At 46.5% G+C, this 18,423-nt stretch overlaps 1 protein-coding gene across 1 annotated transcript in view; it reads left to right on the forward strand.

The window, feature by feature from the left end:
- The window catches only part of LOC112073604 (noelin-3-like), a 24,987-nt gene extending 15,084 nt beyond the window's left edge, over positions 1–9,903 (forward strand). Inside the window, exons 3-6 of the mRNA XM_024140872.2 lie at positions 2,341–2,498; positions 3,132–3,351; positions 7,558–7,664; positions 9,135–9,903. Of these exons, the coding sequence (XP_023996640.2) occupies positions 2,341–2,498; positions 3,132–3,351; positions 7,558–7,664; positions 9,135–9,812 (1,163 nt within the window). The 3' untranslated portion in view covers positions 9,813–9,903. The remainder of the gene's footprint in view (positions 1–2,340; positions 2,499–3,131; positions 3,352–7,557; positions 7,665–9,134) is intronic.
- The last annotated feature ends 8,520 nt before the right edge of the window (positions 9,904–18,423 follow it).

Raw genomic sequence — 18,423 nt, forward strand, 5'->3', positions numbered from 1 at the left:
TATAGGCTATACAGTAGAAGCACAGAGCAAAGTTATATATCTATGAAAATGAACTTCCTTCCTGAGTTTTTTTTTTGTGCTGCTGGGATGGTGTAAGTAAAACTACTATGTATTACACATTGCAATGGCTAGTCCAAAAACGGCACTATCTTGCACACTGACTAACCTATAGCCTATATGTTCTGTTCAGTTTTGAGAAGGATGCGTGCGAAGATGAGAAGGACCGGAGGTCAACATTGATAGTTTTCTACTACTATAATTGCATTCATTAAAAACAATATATTTATTGCCCACGATGTATTCATCAAGAGTTATTGTCCTCACAATGAGCCAAAGTCTAGTAACTTACATTTTGGTGCTGAAACTTGAAGCAGCAACAATCAATCAGAAATGGACAGCTCCTAGTGATGACAGTAGACATTAATGACTTTCAACGTCATCTTGTTGTTAGTAAGTCTAATTAAAATGAAGACCATTTTAATTAGACTTACTAACAACAAGATGACGTTGTGTTGGAGCCTATTTCTTCCTGTTTAAGAAATAAGTGGTAGCTCTACCTGTTGGTATCCATAGATTTTGTCGGCCAATTCCTCCACCCACCGTGCACTCTTTAAATAGCCTACCTCCGTGTCAGTGAAGGGCTGTTAAATTAAAACCAGGACTCGAATTGACGCCACAGGCTTACCTTGAATTAAAGAAAATGGCAAAAAGCAGAGGCCTACCCTTTATTAGTTTAAGATTTTGAAGAAAATAAAACAGATCCGATTATATAAAGTGATCTATAACAGCGCTTTGGTCCGCGATGCTTTGTGCTAGAAACAATCTGTAAAATACCCGGAAAAGATGTGACTCCGATGCATTATGGGGAGAGGTTGAGTTTGCTTGGGAAGTAATCTAATTCTGTCACTATCATTTGATTACGCTATTCACTCTCTGTAATATTTGAAGATGCTTAAACCTAGACAGCTTTTAGGGAAACACGTGTGACCTTCTCTGGGTTAAACCACAGAAGAAAAGTAACCAGCAGTTAAAGCTTAAATTTTTCTACGTCGGTAACTTTTGAAGGTACCATGCTCACGTTCCTAATGACGTATCATATTTAATTATTTGCAAACTGTTGATAAAACGTTTACTGGAGACAGGAGATCAAGTTGAGACATAGGACGAGGTGGATATTTGTATAATAAGGCAGTTTATTCACAGGTAAAAATTGTAACTCGTGGCAGCACGGCCTTCTGTCTGACTCGTATGGAACTGTCGGAAAAAAGAGCTCTAAACAGGTTGTGCTGATTATATATGCAACAAGTAAAGTAGGTTGATCTTGTAGTCTGGCCTTCCGATTGGTCGATCTGGGTGGGTAGTCCTGTCCGGCTGATGTCGACGTTCCATGGTCTTAACACAGTTCTTTGTCTTAGAGTCTCATCCTCGAGCAGAATGCATGTGGTTTGTTTTTAACGGGGCCTTGGTTCATGGGGGAGGGGAGTGTGTGTGGGTCTGTGGTTATTATAAGGGTACGAAGTGTGGGGGTATAGTGGGGGATGGGTGCATGTTGTGTCAAGTATAGCTAGTGTTGAGAATTTGTTAAAACAAGTTACCAGTATCTAATACAATTTCTTACAAAACCGGGACAGTTTTGTTACAAACAAGACACACCGATTTGGCATTGGAGAAATATGTTAAGATTAACACATAGGCCTATCTCTCTGTCCAATTTTATCCTATAATTTCGGTAATTTGTGTGGTATTCAAAAAATATTCCCGCTAAAATCCGGTAAAATTGCATGAAATTATTATTTAAAAAAATTTAAAAAATCGGACCTGCGAATACAATGATAGATTCATGCAATGTTTTTACTACAAAGTAAATCTTTCCACCCGTACTCTTGTCCACGGTGGTCTGCGAACCCACAACCTTCTGGCCCGCAGCCCTGTACGCTATAATTTGTTTGCCATGCAATGAGTACAGGATGAACAACAATTCCTAAAAACGGCATATCTAAGGCTCTGTTCTGTCCAATAAGTGAGGGTAAACGGTAGACATGTTTTCCTCTATCCAATTTGTTTTACTTTTTAATTTGGGTAAAGGAGAGGGTCACTGTTTGTTTTTATGGGTTCAAGGAGGGTTTAGGTCAAATATATTTTGCTGAAGGTATGGCCATCCATTTCTTATTTCAGAGGGGTCTGATTTTCTCCATGTAACCTTCATTATAAATAGTGTTCCCTTGATGGAAAAAGGAAAAAGGTAAGAGTGGTGCTTCATCTGGGGGGGGGACAGAATAATCATGTTCCTCTTCCTCTCCTATGGTGCAGAACAGCCATTGTCTTCCACTCTTGTCCCGTAGGTCCAGAACATGTCCCAGTCCATTGAGGTACTGAACCTGCGGACCCAGAGAGACTTCCAGTACATCATGAGGATGGAGGGCCAGTTCAAAGGGCTAAGGTCAAAGTTCAGACAGGTAGAGGCCGACAAGAAGACGCAGGTCAACAGAAACTTTCAGGTGTGAAAAATACAGATTTGTTTCTGGTTGTTATGTGGTTCTGACCTCGCTTTAAGCAGAACATGACCTTATTGTAACGTCTTTAACCAGAGCATTACATTATAGTAATTTAGCAGACACTCTTATCCAGAATGACTTACACGAACAATTAGGGTTAAGTGCCTTACTCAAGGACACATCGACAGATTTATCACCTAGTCGGTTTATCACTTTTAAGGTATGACCCAGATGCAGACAGTGTTGAAGAAACAAAAGTGTATTCCTTATTAAACAGGGGCAGGCAAACGACAGGTCAAGGCAAGGGTCAATAATCCAGAGAGGGTGTAAGGGTCCAGAACGACAGGCAGTTTCAGGGTCACGGCAGGTAGGGGTCAAAACCGGGAAAGACTAGAAATCAGGAGCAAGAAACAGGCAGGAGCAGGGAAACAAACGCTGTTAGGTTCTACGAACAAAACGAACAGACAAACAGAGAACGCAGGTATAAATACACAGGGGATAATGGGGAAGACACCCGGAGGGGGGTGGAGACAATCACAAAGACAAGTGAAACAGATCAGGGCGTGACACGGTTACTGTCCCAATGAGCCAATGAACTGAATCAAACTAAACCCTGTGTATCCTCCCCTCCTCCAGGAGTTGAAGGGTAAGATGGATGCCCTGCAGCCTCTGATCCCGGTGTTGGAGCAGTACAAGACWGATGCCCAGCTCATCGTCCAGTTTAAACAGGAGATCAGGAACCTGTCCATGGTGCTCACAGCCATCCAGGAGGAGATAGGAGTCTACGACTCTGAGGAACTACAACAGAGGCTCCTGAGTCTGGAGAGCAAGCTACACAACTGCAGGAGCAGACTCAGTGAGTCACACACACACACACACACACACACACACGCAAACGCATGTAGGCACACTCACACACACACAAATCGAATCAAATGTTATTTGTCACAACAGGTGTAGACTTTACCGTTAAACGCTTACTGGCGAGCCATTTCCCAACGATGCAGAGTTTAAAAGTAAGAAACATTTGCTCAATTTAAAAAAGGAAATAATAACGAGTTTTAATGACTCCAACCTAAGTGTATGTAAACTTCCGACTTCAACTGTACATTTGGAGGTCTGTTGGGCCAGTGGGGACAGAGACTGTCTCATTTATTTAAAGTTATCTAGTTTTATAATCCTAAACTAAGCAGAGTCTTATCTGTTACTGGAAATGTAGCAAGGAAACTATCATTGATAAGTTTGTGACGTACTCTTGGTGTGTCGTATAAACTCACCAGTGAGATGGAACTGTGTGTCCTAGGCTGCATCCCAAATGACACCCTAGTCCCCTATATAGAGCAACGTGGGCCCATAAGACTAGTGTCACAATAAAATAACACTTCCAAAGAACCCCCAGGAACACAACGTCGGCTCTAACCTGCCCGGCAACAGTTGGTTGTCCGTTGCTCCTAGTTCTCTGGGCCTACGCGGCAACAGTCGGTTGTCGCTCGCTCCTAGTTCTCTGGGCCTGTCCGGCAACAGTTGGTTGTCCCTCGCTCCTAGTCCTCTGGGCCTGTCCGGCAACAGTCAGTTGTCCCTCGCTCCTAGTTCTCTGGGCCTGCCCGGCAACAGCAGTTGTCCCTCGCTCCTAGTTCTCTGGGCCTGCCGGCAACAGTCAGTTGTCCCTCGCTCCTAGTTCTCTGGGCCTGTCTGGCAACAGTCGGTTGTCCCTCGCTCCTAGTTCTCTGGGCCTCGCCGTCAACAGACGGTTGTCCCTCGCTCCTAGTTCTCTGGGCCTGTCCGGCAACAGTCAGTTGTCCCTCGCTCCTAGTTCTCTGGGCCTGTCCGGCAACAGTCAGTTGTCCCTCGCTCCTAGTTCTCGGGCCTGTCCGCAACAGTCGGTTTGTCCCTCGCTCCTAGTTCTCTGGGCCTGCCCGGCAACAGTCGGTTGTCCCTCGCCCTAGTTCTCTGGGCCTGTCCTGCAACAGTTGTTGTCTCTAGCTCCTAGTTCTCTGGGCCAGCCCGCAACAGTCGGTTGTCCCCCGCTCCTAGTTCTCTGAACCTGCCCAGCAACAGTTGGTTGTCCCTCGCTCTTAGTTCTCTGGGCCTGTCCGGCAACAGTCAGTTGTCCCTCGCTCCTAGTTCTCTGGGCCTGTCTGGCAACAGTTGGTTGTCCCTCGCTCCTAGTTCTCTGGGCCTGCCCGTCAACAGACGGTTGTCCCTCGCTCTCCTAGTTTCTCTGGGCCTGTCCGGCAACAGTCAGTTGTCCCTCGCTCCTAGTTCTCTGGGCCTGTCCGGCAACAGTCAGTTGTCCCTCGCTCCTAGTTTCTCTGGGCCTGTCCGGCAACAGTCGGTTGTCCCTCGCTCCTCGTTCTCTGGCCTGCCCGGCAACAGTCGGTTGTCCCTCGCTCCTAGTTTCTCTGGGCCTGTCCTGCAACAGTTGGTTGTCTCTAGCCTCCTAGTTCTTCTGGGCCAGCCCGGCAACAGTCGGTTGTCCCCCGCTCCTAGTTCTCTGAACCTGCCCAGCAACAGTTGGTTGTCCCTCGCTCTTAGTTCTCTGGGCCTGTCCGGCAACAGTCGGTTGTCCCCCGCTCCTAGTTCTCTGAACTGCCCAGCAACAGTTGGTTGTCCCTCGCTCTTAGTTCTCTGGCCAGCCTGCAACAGTCGGTTGTCCCCCGCTCCTAGATCTCTGAACCTGTCCAGCAACAGTCGGTTGTCCCTCGCTCCTAGTTCTCTGGCCTGCCCGGCAACAGTCGGTTGTCCCTCGCTCCTAGTTCTCTGGGCCTGTCCGGCAACATCGGTTGTCCCTCGCTCCTAGTTCTCTGGGCCTGCCCGGCAACAGTCGGTTGTCTCTCGCTCCTAGTTCTCTGGGCCTGCCCGGCAACAGTCGGTTGTCTCTCGCTCCTAGTTCTCTGGGCCTGCCCGGCAACAGTTGGTTGTCCCCCGCTCCTAGTTCTCTGGGCCTGCCCGGCACCAGTCGGTTGTCCCTCGCTCTAAGTTCTCTGTGCCTGCCCGGCACAGTCGGTTGTCCCTCGCTCTTAGTTCTCTGTGCCTGCCCGAACAGTCGGTTGTCCATTGCTCCTAGTTCTCTGGGCCTGATAGATGCCGCACAACCACACCACTGAGTTAGTTTACAGCTAGGGACTGAATCAGCTAGGGACTCTGTCAGCTAGGGACTGTATCAGCTAGGGACTGCGTCAGCTAGGGACTGCATCAGCTAGGACTGCATCAGCTAAGGACTGTATCAGCTAGGGACTGCATCAGCTAAGGACTGTATCAGCTAAAGACTGTATCAGCTAGGGACTGCATCAGCTAGGGACTGTATCAGCTAGGGACTGTAATCAGCTAGGGACTGTATCAGCTAGGGACTTGTTATCAACTAGAGACTGTACAGCTAGGGACTTGCATCAGCTAGGACTGCATCAGCTAGAGACTGCATCAGCTAGGGACTGCATCAGCTAGAGACTGCATCAGCTAGAACTGCATGCAGCTAGGGACTTGCATCAGCTTAAGGGACTGCATCAGCTAGGGACTGCCCATCAGCTAGGGAACTGCATCAGCTAGGACTGCATCAGCTAGGGACTGCATCAACTAGGACTGATCAGCTAAGGGACTGCATCAGCTAAGGACTGCATCAGTTAGGGACTGTATCAGCTAGGGACTGCATCAGCTAGGGAACTGCGTCAGCTGGGACTGCATCAGCTTGGGACTGCATCAGCTAGGGACTGCATCAGCTTGGGACTGCATCAGCTAGGGACTGTATCAGCTAGGGACTGTATCAGCTAGGGACTGTATCAGCTAGGGACTGTATCAGCTAGGGACTGCATCAACTAAGGACTGCATCAGCTAAGGACTGCATCTCAACGTCAGAGATGAGCGCATTTTTCAGTAAGTGGGTTATCCTCATAGCCTAGTGTTGATGCTCCCTCACTCTAGTTCCATACGGCATCGTCCCAGTCGCCTAGGCCAGAGCTTCCACCATAGACACTACAAGGGTAAATGTTTTCCTGTTTGGCTATACCCAGAATCACCCCTACTCGTGATCGATACACTTAGTAACTATAATCTAGTCTCAGGTTTCATTACTCCAGGTTCCCAATTGATATATTAACCAGGTGCTATAAATCCTCAATCAATCAAATCAATTTATGAACCTGGAGTAAAACGGCACGCACTTGTACGACTCTTCGATGACACATGGTTTCAGAATAATTAATCAGGTTTATTCCAAATTCCAGAAACGGGCGTAAAATCTAAAAATTACTCAAGCAATGATGAACTTACTCAAGCAATGATGAACTTTTAACCAATCAGCATTCAGAATTAGACCCACCGGTTGTATGATAAGCCAATAAATCACCAATAAGATACCTCCAGCATCCTTATCTAACTCCCCAATGCAATTTTTTATCTATGACAATTTTCTGAGAAGCACTGCATTTACGAGAAGAAACGGTGTCGTACCTCTACAACTATAACGCCGTCTTTGTCATCCCCCCTCAGGAGGATCAGTCCCTTCAGTTGTTGATGAAACTCTAACAGCTACGTAAAGACTCTAATCAATAAGATAGCCTTGAGGATTCCTTCTAGAACTTTACTTTACTAACCCTCGATAATAACAATATAAATGAAATAAATATCAAAGTGTGTGTGTGTATATACAGTATAAGGTTCTTCTAGCGAGCCAAAAGATGCCAACAACAAAACATTTTATACTCTAATCCTTAAACCCAGGAATGTGTGGTTATCACTTACGCCCCTTGCGTGTATTACTCCCCCCCGTTACCCTATGTTTTTCTAAACCAAAACCTTCCTCCTGCCCCAGGCTTAGGCGAGTCGGGATGCAACTGGCCCCCGACCTTTTCTGCTAAAAAATATCACAGAACTAAGCCTCCTATTCTGACAATAAGGAAGTTACAAACAGGGAGCCATTTGGGACTCAGTCCTAGTAACATAATACCAGATCCGGGTGGATTGTTCCACTGGTTTGAGTTGATATACTGTTAAGACCTAACACAGTCAGGGGTGAATCTATCTATCTGAGTGCTGTGGGGGTGTGTTGTGTTGTGTGCGTGAACAGCCTGTGGTAAACTGATGAAGATCACTGGACCGGTGACGGTGAAGACCTCTGGGACACGGTTTGGAGCCTGGATGACAGATCCACAGGCCTCCCCTACAAAACATCGGGTGAAGGAGAGGGAGGGGGGAGTGAGGATGAGGGGAGGGATGTCGGGAGGGAGGGAATGTCGGGAGGGGAGGGAGGGAGGAAGGGATGTGGGCAGGAGGGAGGGAGAGGGGGGAGGGATGAGGGGAGGGACGGGGGGAGGGAGGTGAGACGGGAGGGATGGATGAGAGGGATGGGGGATGGAGAGGATGGATGAGGGGAGGGAGGGTGGATGAGGGAGGGGAGGGAGGGATGGATGAGAGGGAGGGGGATGATGGATGATGTGGATGAGTGGAGGGAGGGATGGATGGATGAGGAGAGGAGGGAGGGAGGAATGGATAAGGGGAGGGAAGGATGGATGAGATGGGTGTAGGGGATGGGTAGATGAGGGGAGGATGGATGAGGGTAGGGAGGGATGGATGAGGGGCGGGAGGGAGGGATAGATGAGGGTACATGTGTAATTTGACTACAGTGATCCCTCGCCCACTTCGCGGTTCACTTATCGCAGGATTCGCTATTCGCGATTTTCATAATGCATTCTTTTTTTTTTTTTTGGTGCATTGTGCTCTGCATTCTGATTCGCTAAAAAACTCACTCCCGCTTCTTGTATCCAAAACATGCTACGAATTGTGCTATCATTTTGTCGTCTCGTGCAGTTATGTGTACGTACATAAAACAGCTTGGCAAATTTACATTAAGTTGGCAGGAAGGAGGAAGGACTAACGCTTGGTCGCTTAGCAACCATGGTGCGAATGGCCACTGAACTTAAGCGAGTAGCTGAGGAATGGGACCCTTTGATGAGCCGTTCATTACAGTCTCCAACGTAATCGATGGTGGCATGTCGGTGTACAAGGATCTTTTTGCAAAGAAGAAAAAGAGCGACAACAGCTGCCTATCACTATGTTCTTCTCCCGAACAAACACACCTGCACACGCGGGCTTCAGAAGAAGAGAACACTGCAGAGCGCAGTCAGGATGCAGCGGCCCAGTCTGAAGAAGCAGTGAAACGCCTACACGTGAGTCACTGTATGTATACATGTATAGTTGCTAATTGTAAAAAAAAAAGTTTCTATTTCGCGGATTTCACTTAATCGCGGGTCATTTTCGCGAACGTAACCCCGCGATAACGAGGGATTACTTGTATAGCAAAATGTGACCAATCTTCCTCCTGAAGAACTACTGATAGACATGACATTCTATTAGTCAGTTGCTCACCTGAACCTAGAATCACGTGTTCTAGAGCAGGGCTGGAGCAAAAGCCTCTACACCCCAGTAACTCTCCAAGAGGAGGGGAGGCCACCAGTGGTCTAACTACATCATACTCTACTGCTGCATCCAGTGATGGAAAAGGCATTTCAGACAGCCAAAAAAGCATTTTACACTTCCCCAAAGAGTTTGTGGCAACGTTCTACCTCATCTACTGTGTGTTTTTTTCTAACTAATGTACAATAAAGGTAGACCTTTAAATTGTTGATGTATTGTGTTCCAACCCAGGTCTGGTACATGGATAGCTACACCAACAACAAGATAGTCAAAGAGTACAAGTCCATAGCAGACTTTGTGTCCGGGGCCGGGTCTCGAACCTACAACCTGCCGTTCAAGTGGGCCGGGACCAACCACGTGGTGTACAATGGCTCTCTGTACTACAACAAGGTCCAGAGCAACATCGTGGTGTGTTACCGCTTCGAGACAGGCCGCGTGGTAACCCAGAGAGCCTTGGAGAACGCCGGCTTCCACAACGTCTACCCTTACACCTGGGGAGGCTTCTCCGACATAGACCTCATGGCCGACGAGCTGGGCCTGTGGGCTATCTATGCCACCAATCAGAACGCCGGAAACATCGTCATCAGCCAGCTCAACCCGGAGACACTACAAATCCTCGGAACCTGGAACACGGAATATTCCAAACGGAACGCGGGGGAGTCCTTTATGATCTGCGGAACACTCTACATCACTAATTCTCACCTGACTGGCGCTAAGGTTTACTACTCGTACTCCACCAAGACCTCCAGCTATGAGTACACAGACATCCCCTTCCATAACCAGTACTTCCACATGTCCATGTTGGACTACAACGCCAGGGACCGGGCTCTGTACGGCTGGAACAACGGACACCAGGTTCTGTTCAACATCACGTTGTTCCACATCATCAAGACAGAGGATGATTCCTGAGGAGGAAGATCCTCAGAGGAACTCAGAGGAACCCACTGGAACACTGACTAACATTCCTGGTGTTCCGGTGTTCCGTCAGTCATTGTTGGAATTCTATTGTTGTGTCTCTACATATTATTTTTTGCTCTCTTCTTTTGACAATCCATCTTCGGCTCTCTTGATTTCTTTTCAAGTTCCTAATGCAAGGCTTATCATTGATAGTGGCCAGGATGGCCAGGGTATCGAAGACTTTGGCCTGCAAACTCTGGAAAAACTGGATAAAGTCTCAGCACACTTCCTGTCGAATGCAAATGTATTGTAATAGTAGTTTGGCCTCCAAAAAGCATGACAAACTCATAATATTCTCTGGTAGTTCTACATAGCAATGCCATTTCATATTCCCTGGTAGTTCTACATAGCAACGCCATTTCAAAACAAGCATCTGGCCCTCGTAACGGTGGAAATTGAGAGCCTTCTTTTTTGGGTTCTCTTATTTATTGAATGCAACTCTCTTTGTTCACAACCTTTCATGTGGACTGTATTCCTCTCCTCTCAGCTGCTCTACACTGGACCCTGTAAGTCTGAGACCATGAGAGATTTGGTGTAGGGTTAGTCAATTTGAATTCAAGCCAGTCAATTTCAGGAAGTAAACTGAATAATTGAAAAAACAAACATCTACTTTCGATAATATCTCAATAAACTGAAAAGGTGTAAAAGTTTTGGAATTGTACATTTAAGACARTTCCTGAATTGACTGACTTCAATTCCAATTGACCCCAACCCTGATTGGGTGGGTCTGGGTAACATGCCTCTGATTGGGTGGGCTTGGGTATCATGCCTCTGTAACTTTTGTATCCGTAGCAACAGTATCAATAGGAGTATGCTTTTATTCAGTCTGTTCTGTGAGCCCATAGGATAACAGGTGTCCTGAATGTCCTCATAGCATCTAGAACTCTCTATGGCTTTCATCCCAAATGTTACCCTAGAACTCTGGACAAAAGTAGTGTACTATATAGGGAATAGGGTGCCATTTGAGACTACGCTATTTAGGGAATAGGTTGCTATTTGAGACTGTACTATATAGGGGATTGGGTGCCATCTGAGACTGCACTATATAGGGTTATCCTGATAGCATCTATAACGCTGTCTGTGGACTCTGTCAGCCACCATCTCAGTCTCTCTCATTGTGACACGCATCATTATTACTGTTGTATTATACGGTACAGCAGGGTGTCAAACTCATTCCACGGAGGGCCTAGTGTCTGTGTCCTTTCAATTAAGACCTAGACAACCAGGTGACGTAAGAACCGACTCTGAAGATGAGAAGCAGGTACAGGGAGTTGAACATTTAATGAACGTACAAGTGACAGAACAGGAACAGAGTCAGAACAGGGAGAACATGGCGACAATAATGCTGAAGCAGGGAACAACATCGGGAACATACAGATATAGGGGAGGTAATGAAAGCAGGTGATTGAGTCCAGGTGAGTCCAATGAAGCGCTGATTCGCGTAACGAGGGAAACAGGTGTGCATAATGATGGTGGCAGGAGTACGTAGTGCTGGGCAGCCTGGCGCCCTTGAGTGCCAGGGGGGAGAGGGGGCACAAGTGTGACAGTACCCCCCTATGTGCGCCACCCGGCATCCCACCTGGGCGAGCCTGTAATGATTACGGGATTATCCCCTTTTTTTTTTTATTACCTAAAATAACATACCCAAATTTAACTGCCTGTAGCTCAGGCCGTGAAGCAAAGATATGCATATTKTTGGCACCATTTGAAAGGAAACACTTTGAGGATTATGGAAATGTGAAAGGAATGTAGTAGAATATAACAATATAAAAGATAATACAAAGAAAAAACCAACCGTTCTTTTGTATTTATTTTGTACCATCATCTTTGATATGCAAGAGAAAGGCCATAATGTATTATTCCAGCCCAGGTGCAATTTCAATTTTAACCACTAGATGGTATCAGTGTATGTGCAACGTTTTAGACTGATCCAATGAACAATTGCATACCTGTTCCAAATTTTTTATCAAGCCTGCCCAAATGTGCCTAAATTGTTTATTAATAACTTTTCATGTTCAAAATTGTGCACTCTCCTCGAACAATAGAATGGTATTATTTCACTGTAATAGCTGCTGTAAATTGGACAGTGCAGTTAGATTAACAAGAATTTAAGCTTTCTGCCAATATCAGATATGTCTATGTCCTGGGAAATGTTCTTGTTACTTACAACGTCATGCTAATCGCATTAGCCTACGTTATCTCAACCGTCCCGTGGAAGGGACACCAATCCCAAAGAAGTTTTAATTATTGTGTGCGTGTGTTATTTATTCAAGCTACTCCTCGCTCTATTGTTTTGGATTTCAACCCTGTGTTTTTGTATAGTGTTTGTGTGGTCTTCGTCCCCGTGCCTTTGCACGGCACGCCGTAATTTGGGTCAATAAAAACCCCTATTACGCATTCCTGCGCCTGTGTCCCGAATCTCTTCATACCAGTGAGTTAACTGCACCTCAGACTGCTGCCCAAATAAATGCTTCACAGAGTTCAAGTAACAGACACATTTCAACATCAACTGTACAGACGAGAATCAGGCCTTCATGGTTGAATTGCTGCAAAGAAACCACTACTAAAGGACACCAATAATAAGAAGAGACTTGCTTGGGCTGAGAAACTTGAGCAATGGACATTAGACCAGGTGGAAATCTGTCKTTTTAGTCTGATGAGTCCAAATTTGAGATTTGTGGTTCCAACTGCCGTGTCTTTGTGAGTCGCAGAGTAGGTGAACGGATGATCTCTGCATGTGTGGTTCCCACCGTGGAGCATGGAGGAGGAGGTGTGATGGTGCTTTGGTGGTGACACAGTGGTGACACTGTTTGTGATATATTTAGAATTCAAGGCACACTTAACCAGCTGGCTCCACAGCATTCTGCAGCGATATTCCATCCATTCTGGTATGCGCATAGTTGGACTATATTTGTTTTTCAACAGGATAATGACCCAACACACCTCCAGGCTGTGTAAGGGTATTTGACCAAGAAGGAGAATGATGGAGTGCTGCATCAATGACCTGGCCTCCAATCACCCCGACTCAACCCAATTGAGATGGTTTTTTGATGAGTTGGACTGCAGCGTGAAGCAGCCAACAAGTGCTCAGCATATGTGGAAACTCCTTCAGTTATTCCAGGTGAAGCTGGTTGAGAGAATGCCAAGAGTGTGCAAAGCTGTCATCAAGGCAAGGGTGGCTACTTTGAAGAATCTCAAATATAAAATGTATTTGATTTGTTTAACAATTTCTTGGTTACTACATGATTCCAAATGTGTTATTTCATAGTTTTGATGTCTTCACTATTATTCTACAATGTAGAAAATGTCAACATAAAGAAAAACCTTGATGAGTAGGTGTGTCCAAACTTTTGACTGGTACTGTATATATGTACAAAAGTATGTGGACACCCCTTCAAATTAGTGGATTAGACTATTTCAGCACCCCGTTGCTGACAGGTGTATAAAATCGAGCACACTGTCTTGCAATCTCCATAGACAACCATTGGCAGTAGAATGGCCTTACTGAAGAGCTCAGTGCCTTTCAATCTGGCGTCATAGGATGCCACCTTTCCAACAAGTCAGTTCGTCAAAATTCTGCCCCGCTACAGCTGCCCCGGTTAACTTGTATGTGATGTTATTGTGAAATGGAAACATCTAGGAGCAACAACGGCTCAGCCTTGAAGTGGTAGGCCACACAAGCTCACAGAACGGGACTGTCCAGTGCTGAAGATTATAATGGGTAAAAAACATCTGCAACACTCCCTACCGAGTTCCAAACTTCCTCAGGAGCAGTGGAAACTCGTTCTCTGGAGTGATACATCTCGCTTCACCATCTGGCAGTCCAACAGTGTCTAAGAAGCGTTTGTTATTCTCAGCTCTCTATTGGTTGTACAGCCTATACAGGTTTGGTACAGCTTTGGATTGCATCCAATAACTAAAGACAAGACAACATTAGATATGCCATATATATATATATTTCTTTTTAATTGCTTCTTCTCTGCTATTCTAAAACAGACTTGTCCTACAGTTGAGAACACCAAGTAGACAATGTACTGGTGTTGCCCTCTAGTGGTCAATTATGAAACAGCCGTCTCATAGCCTTTGACTGTGAACGTACAGTACAGCACTTTAAATTGAGCCAATCAATAGATGTGATTGATGTCTTACTAATGAGACTCCATAATGTCCCCCAGAGGAAATCTACGCACCAAATGGCACCCTATTCACCTTATAGTGCACTACTTTTGACTAGTACCCTATCGGCCTCATGGGCCCTGGTCAAAAGTAGTGCACTATAAAGGGAATAGGGGTGCCATTTGGGCAAAGACCCTGGTCAGGAAACTGCTGATCTGTTGCTCTGGTCTGACTTCTGATGGACACCTGATTTAAATGTGCCTCAGTCAGTATCAAGGTGGCTGTGATTGTGTATAGTACCTTTATCAGAGCATGGATCCATTTGAGGTTATACAGTCCCAGAACCTCTTGCAGAGAGAGCACAGGTCCTTTTATCTGGATGGGTATAGTGTCAGAACCTCTTGTAGGACTTTTGAAGGAGTGGAGATGCGTGACTGGAGGGACTGTTCGGGTTCAGACACAGCTGGAGAGGAATGGGAGGCTGACGCCAGGCTTGTTTCGGATTCAGACATCGAGGAGTTGTTGAGAAGATCGTTGAGGGGACAGAGGAGACAGGACAGAACGCTGAGCAGAATTGCTTTCTTTGAGGTAAGAGTTAATCATTAGACTTTTTTTCAAAGCACTTTACTATTTTTTTAAATCAGAGTTATATTTCAACGCAAAGGAACGGTGCATGAATTAAGAAGCTTAAGGAGTGAACTGAAGAGTTGCTGAATTAACTTTCGTCTTCACCTCACCGATACACTGAGTGTACAAAACATTATGAACACCTGCTGACCAGGTGAATCCAGGTGAAAGCTATGATGCCTTATTGATGTCACTTGCTAAAATCCACTTCAATCAGTTTAGGGGAGGAGACAAGTTAACCCCTAAGGTTGATGTCAGCACCCCCACAGAAATCGAATTAGCATAATAAAAACATCCCCATAAAAATCTGTTTGTTTAATCTAGAGATATCTGTTTTTTGCATTTGATGCGTCTCAGTCCACCGGATCCACCCATGTCTCACTTCTGCTTCTGTGGTGAAAGGTGACAGAGCTAGAGCTATGTTTGTCAGACCACGAGGCATCCCGAAAATCAATCTTCTCACAAAATCGTCTGTAACGTTCGAACGGTTTGGCCTAAAAACTATGGAAAGATGAGACTCACGAACAAGCGTGGGACTCGTTTGAAGTCGGTACAGCCGATCTGTCAACTTCTGTCTGTAGCGTCCAAACAGTTTGGTCTACACACTAATGAGCCCTCTGTGGAACGGTGAGACTCCCACGAACACGTAGGTGTCGGTTGTTTTACTCTAGGTCTCCCACAGGCCTCACAAGACTCGTCCGAAGGTCCCCCGGTACCAATTGAAAAAATTCAGGAAGTACAATATATATGGAGACTGTTTAGTGCCAAAAATAAGGAGTTAAATACATGAGAAGAAAAAAATGCTAACAAATGTTTCCTGATATCTCTCAGACATAGGACAGACACTTCAAAACAAACTTCCTTTTGATTTTTTTGGGGGGGGGACTATCTGTTGTTCCATGTTGTGAATCTGTTATTCAATATGTCTGTGTGAGCTAATAGCAGTAAGACCAAATACATTCTTTTATCAAATCATTTTTGTATGTATATATATATATATATATATATATATATATATATATTTTACACTTCAAGGGGTCTTAACATTCAAAATCAAATAGTAAAATGATCCTAATAGCAGTAAGACCAAATACATTCTTTTATCAAATCATTTTTGTATATATATATATATATTTTACACTTCAAGGGGTCTTAACATTGACCTTCTTAAAACAATTCCATATAGTTTAGTAGAACCCCCCTCCCCTCCCCCAGCTGTGACAGGGCTTAGACTCTTATGGGTTAAAGAAAGATTTTTAAGCCTTGAGACAATTGAGACATGGATTGTGTATGTGTGCAAAATACTTAAGTTCCTTTGAACGGGGTATGGTAGTAGGTGCCAGGCGCACCTGTTTGTGTCCAGAACTGCAGTGCTGCTGGGTTTTTCACACTAAACAGTTTCCCATGTGTATTAAAGAATGGTCCACCACCCAAAGGATATTCAGTCAACTTGACACAACTGTGGGAAGCATTGGAGTCAACATGGGCCAGCATCCCTGTGGAACACCTTGTAGAGTCCATGCCCTGATGAATTGAGGCTGTTCTGAGTGTAACGCCTGTCGTCGGAATGGGTGAACCAAAGCGCAGCGTGAAAGGTGTTCATGATTATTTATTTATCAAAAAACACTTGAACAAAGTAACAAAACGAAAGCAAACAGTTCTGTCAGGTACCTGAGACTAAACAGAAAAAGGACAACTTATATATGATCCCCAATCAGAGACAACGATAGACAGCTGCCTCTGATTGGGAACCACACCAACATAGAACTAAAGAAACTAGAATGCCCACCCTAGTCACACCCTGGCCTAACCAAAATAGAGAATAAAAACCTCTCTATGGCCAGGGCGTGACAGTATCCCCCCCCCCCCCCCAAAGGTGCGGACTCCGGCCGCAAAACCTGACTCTGAAGGGGAGGGTCCGGGTGGGCATCCCTTCACGGCGGCGGCTCTGGTGCGGGACGTAGACCCCCCTCCGCCAGCAGATCCCTCCGCTTTGGTGGTGGCCCTGGTGCATGGACCTTCACTGGAGGAACCGGGCCACAGATCATCGCCGGAGGAACCAGACCACCGATCACCGCCGGAGGCTCCGGACTGGGAACCGTCGCTGCAGGCTCCAGACTGGGGACCGTCGCTGGAGGCTCCGGACTGGGGACCGTCACTGGAGGCTTAGTACGTGGCGCCGGAACAGGTCTCACCGGACTGAGGAGACGTACTGGCAGCCTAGTGAGTGGAGCTACCACAACACATCCTGGCTGGATACTCACTTTAGATCGGTGAGTGTGGAGAGCTGGCACAGGACGCACTGGGCTATGACGGCGCATTGGAGGCATAGTGCGTAGAGCCAGCGCAGGACACACTGGACCGTGCAGGCGTACCGAAGGTCTGGAGCACAGCGCTGACACAACTTGTCCTGGCTGGATATCCCCTGTAACCCGGCAAGTGCGGGGAGCTGGAACAGGCCGCACTGAGCTGTGCTGGTTAACCCGGGGACACCGTGAGTAGAGCTGGCGCAGGATAACCTGGACCAAAGAGACGCACCGGAGGCCAGGAGCGCTGAGCCGGCACAATCCGTCCTGGCTGAATGCCCACTCTAGCACGGCCACTGCGGGGAGCTTGCACAGAGCGCACCGGGCTGTGGATGCGCACTGAAGGCATGGTGCGCAGAACCGGATAGCATGGTGCTTGACCGGTCACTCGCTCCCCACGGTAAACACGAGGAGTTGGCTCAGGTCTGAACCCTGACTCTGCCAATCTCCCCGTGTGCCTCCCCAAAACATTTTTGGGGGCTGCCTCTCGTTCCTGCCTCACTGCTCCAACTCCTCGTAACGTCGCCGTTCCGRCTTTGCTGCTTCAATCTCCTCCTTCGGACGGCGATACTCCCCGACCTGCGTCCAGAGTCCTTTTCCGTCCAGAATCTCCTCCCATGTTGACTCGTCCCTTTTTCCACGCTGCTTGGTCCTTTGGTGGTGGGTAGTTCTGTCACGCCTATTGTCGGAAGGAGTGAACCAAAGCGCAGCGTAAAAGGTGTTCATGATTATTTATGTATCAAAAAACACTTGAACAAAGTAACAAAACGAAAGCGAACAGTTCTAAAGAAACTAGAATGCCCACCCTAGTCACGCCCTCTCTATGGCCAGGGCAAACGTTTTGTAGGGCAAACGTTTTGTACACTCAGTATATTTAAATGCAGACTGCACAAACAAGTAAATCTATGCTATTAGGCAAACGTTTTGTACACTCAGTATATTTAAATGCAGACTGCACAAACAAGTAAACAAGCCATACTGTTAGCCAGGGACATGCTACTACTGTAGCGCCATACTGTTAGCCAGGGACATGCTTCTACTGTAGCACCATACTGTTAGCCAGGGACATGCTACTACTGTAGCGCCATACTGTTAGCCAGGGACATGCTTCTACACTAGCACCATACTGTTAGCCAGGGACATGCTACTACACTAGCACCATACTGTTAGCCAGGGACATGCTTCACACTAGCACCATAGCTGTTAGCCAGGGACATGCTACTAACTTAGCACCATTCTGTTAGGCAGGACATGCTACTACTGTAGCACCATGCTTGTTAGCCAGGGGACAGCTGACTACACTAGCACCATGCTGTTAGCCAGGGACATGCTACTACACTAGCACCATACTGTTAGCCAGGGACATGCTACTACTGTAGCACCATGCTGTTAGCCAGGGACATGCTACTACACTAGCACCATGCTGTTAGCCAGGGACATGCTGTTAGCCAGGGACATGCTTCTACACTAGCACCATGCTGTTAGCCAGGGACATGCTACTACTGTAGCACCAT

The sequence above is a fragment of the Salvelinus sp. IW2-2015 genome, unplaced genomic scaffold (genome assembly GCF_002910315.2).
Source record: "Salvelinus sp. IW2-2015 unplaced genomic scaffold, ASM291031v2 Un_scaffold2315, whole genome shotgun sequence".
In the NCBI taxonomy this organism is placed as follows: Eukaryota; Metazoa; Chordata; class Actinopteri; order Salmoniformes; family Salmonidae; genus Salvelinus; species Salvelinus sp. IW2-2015.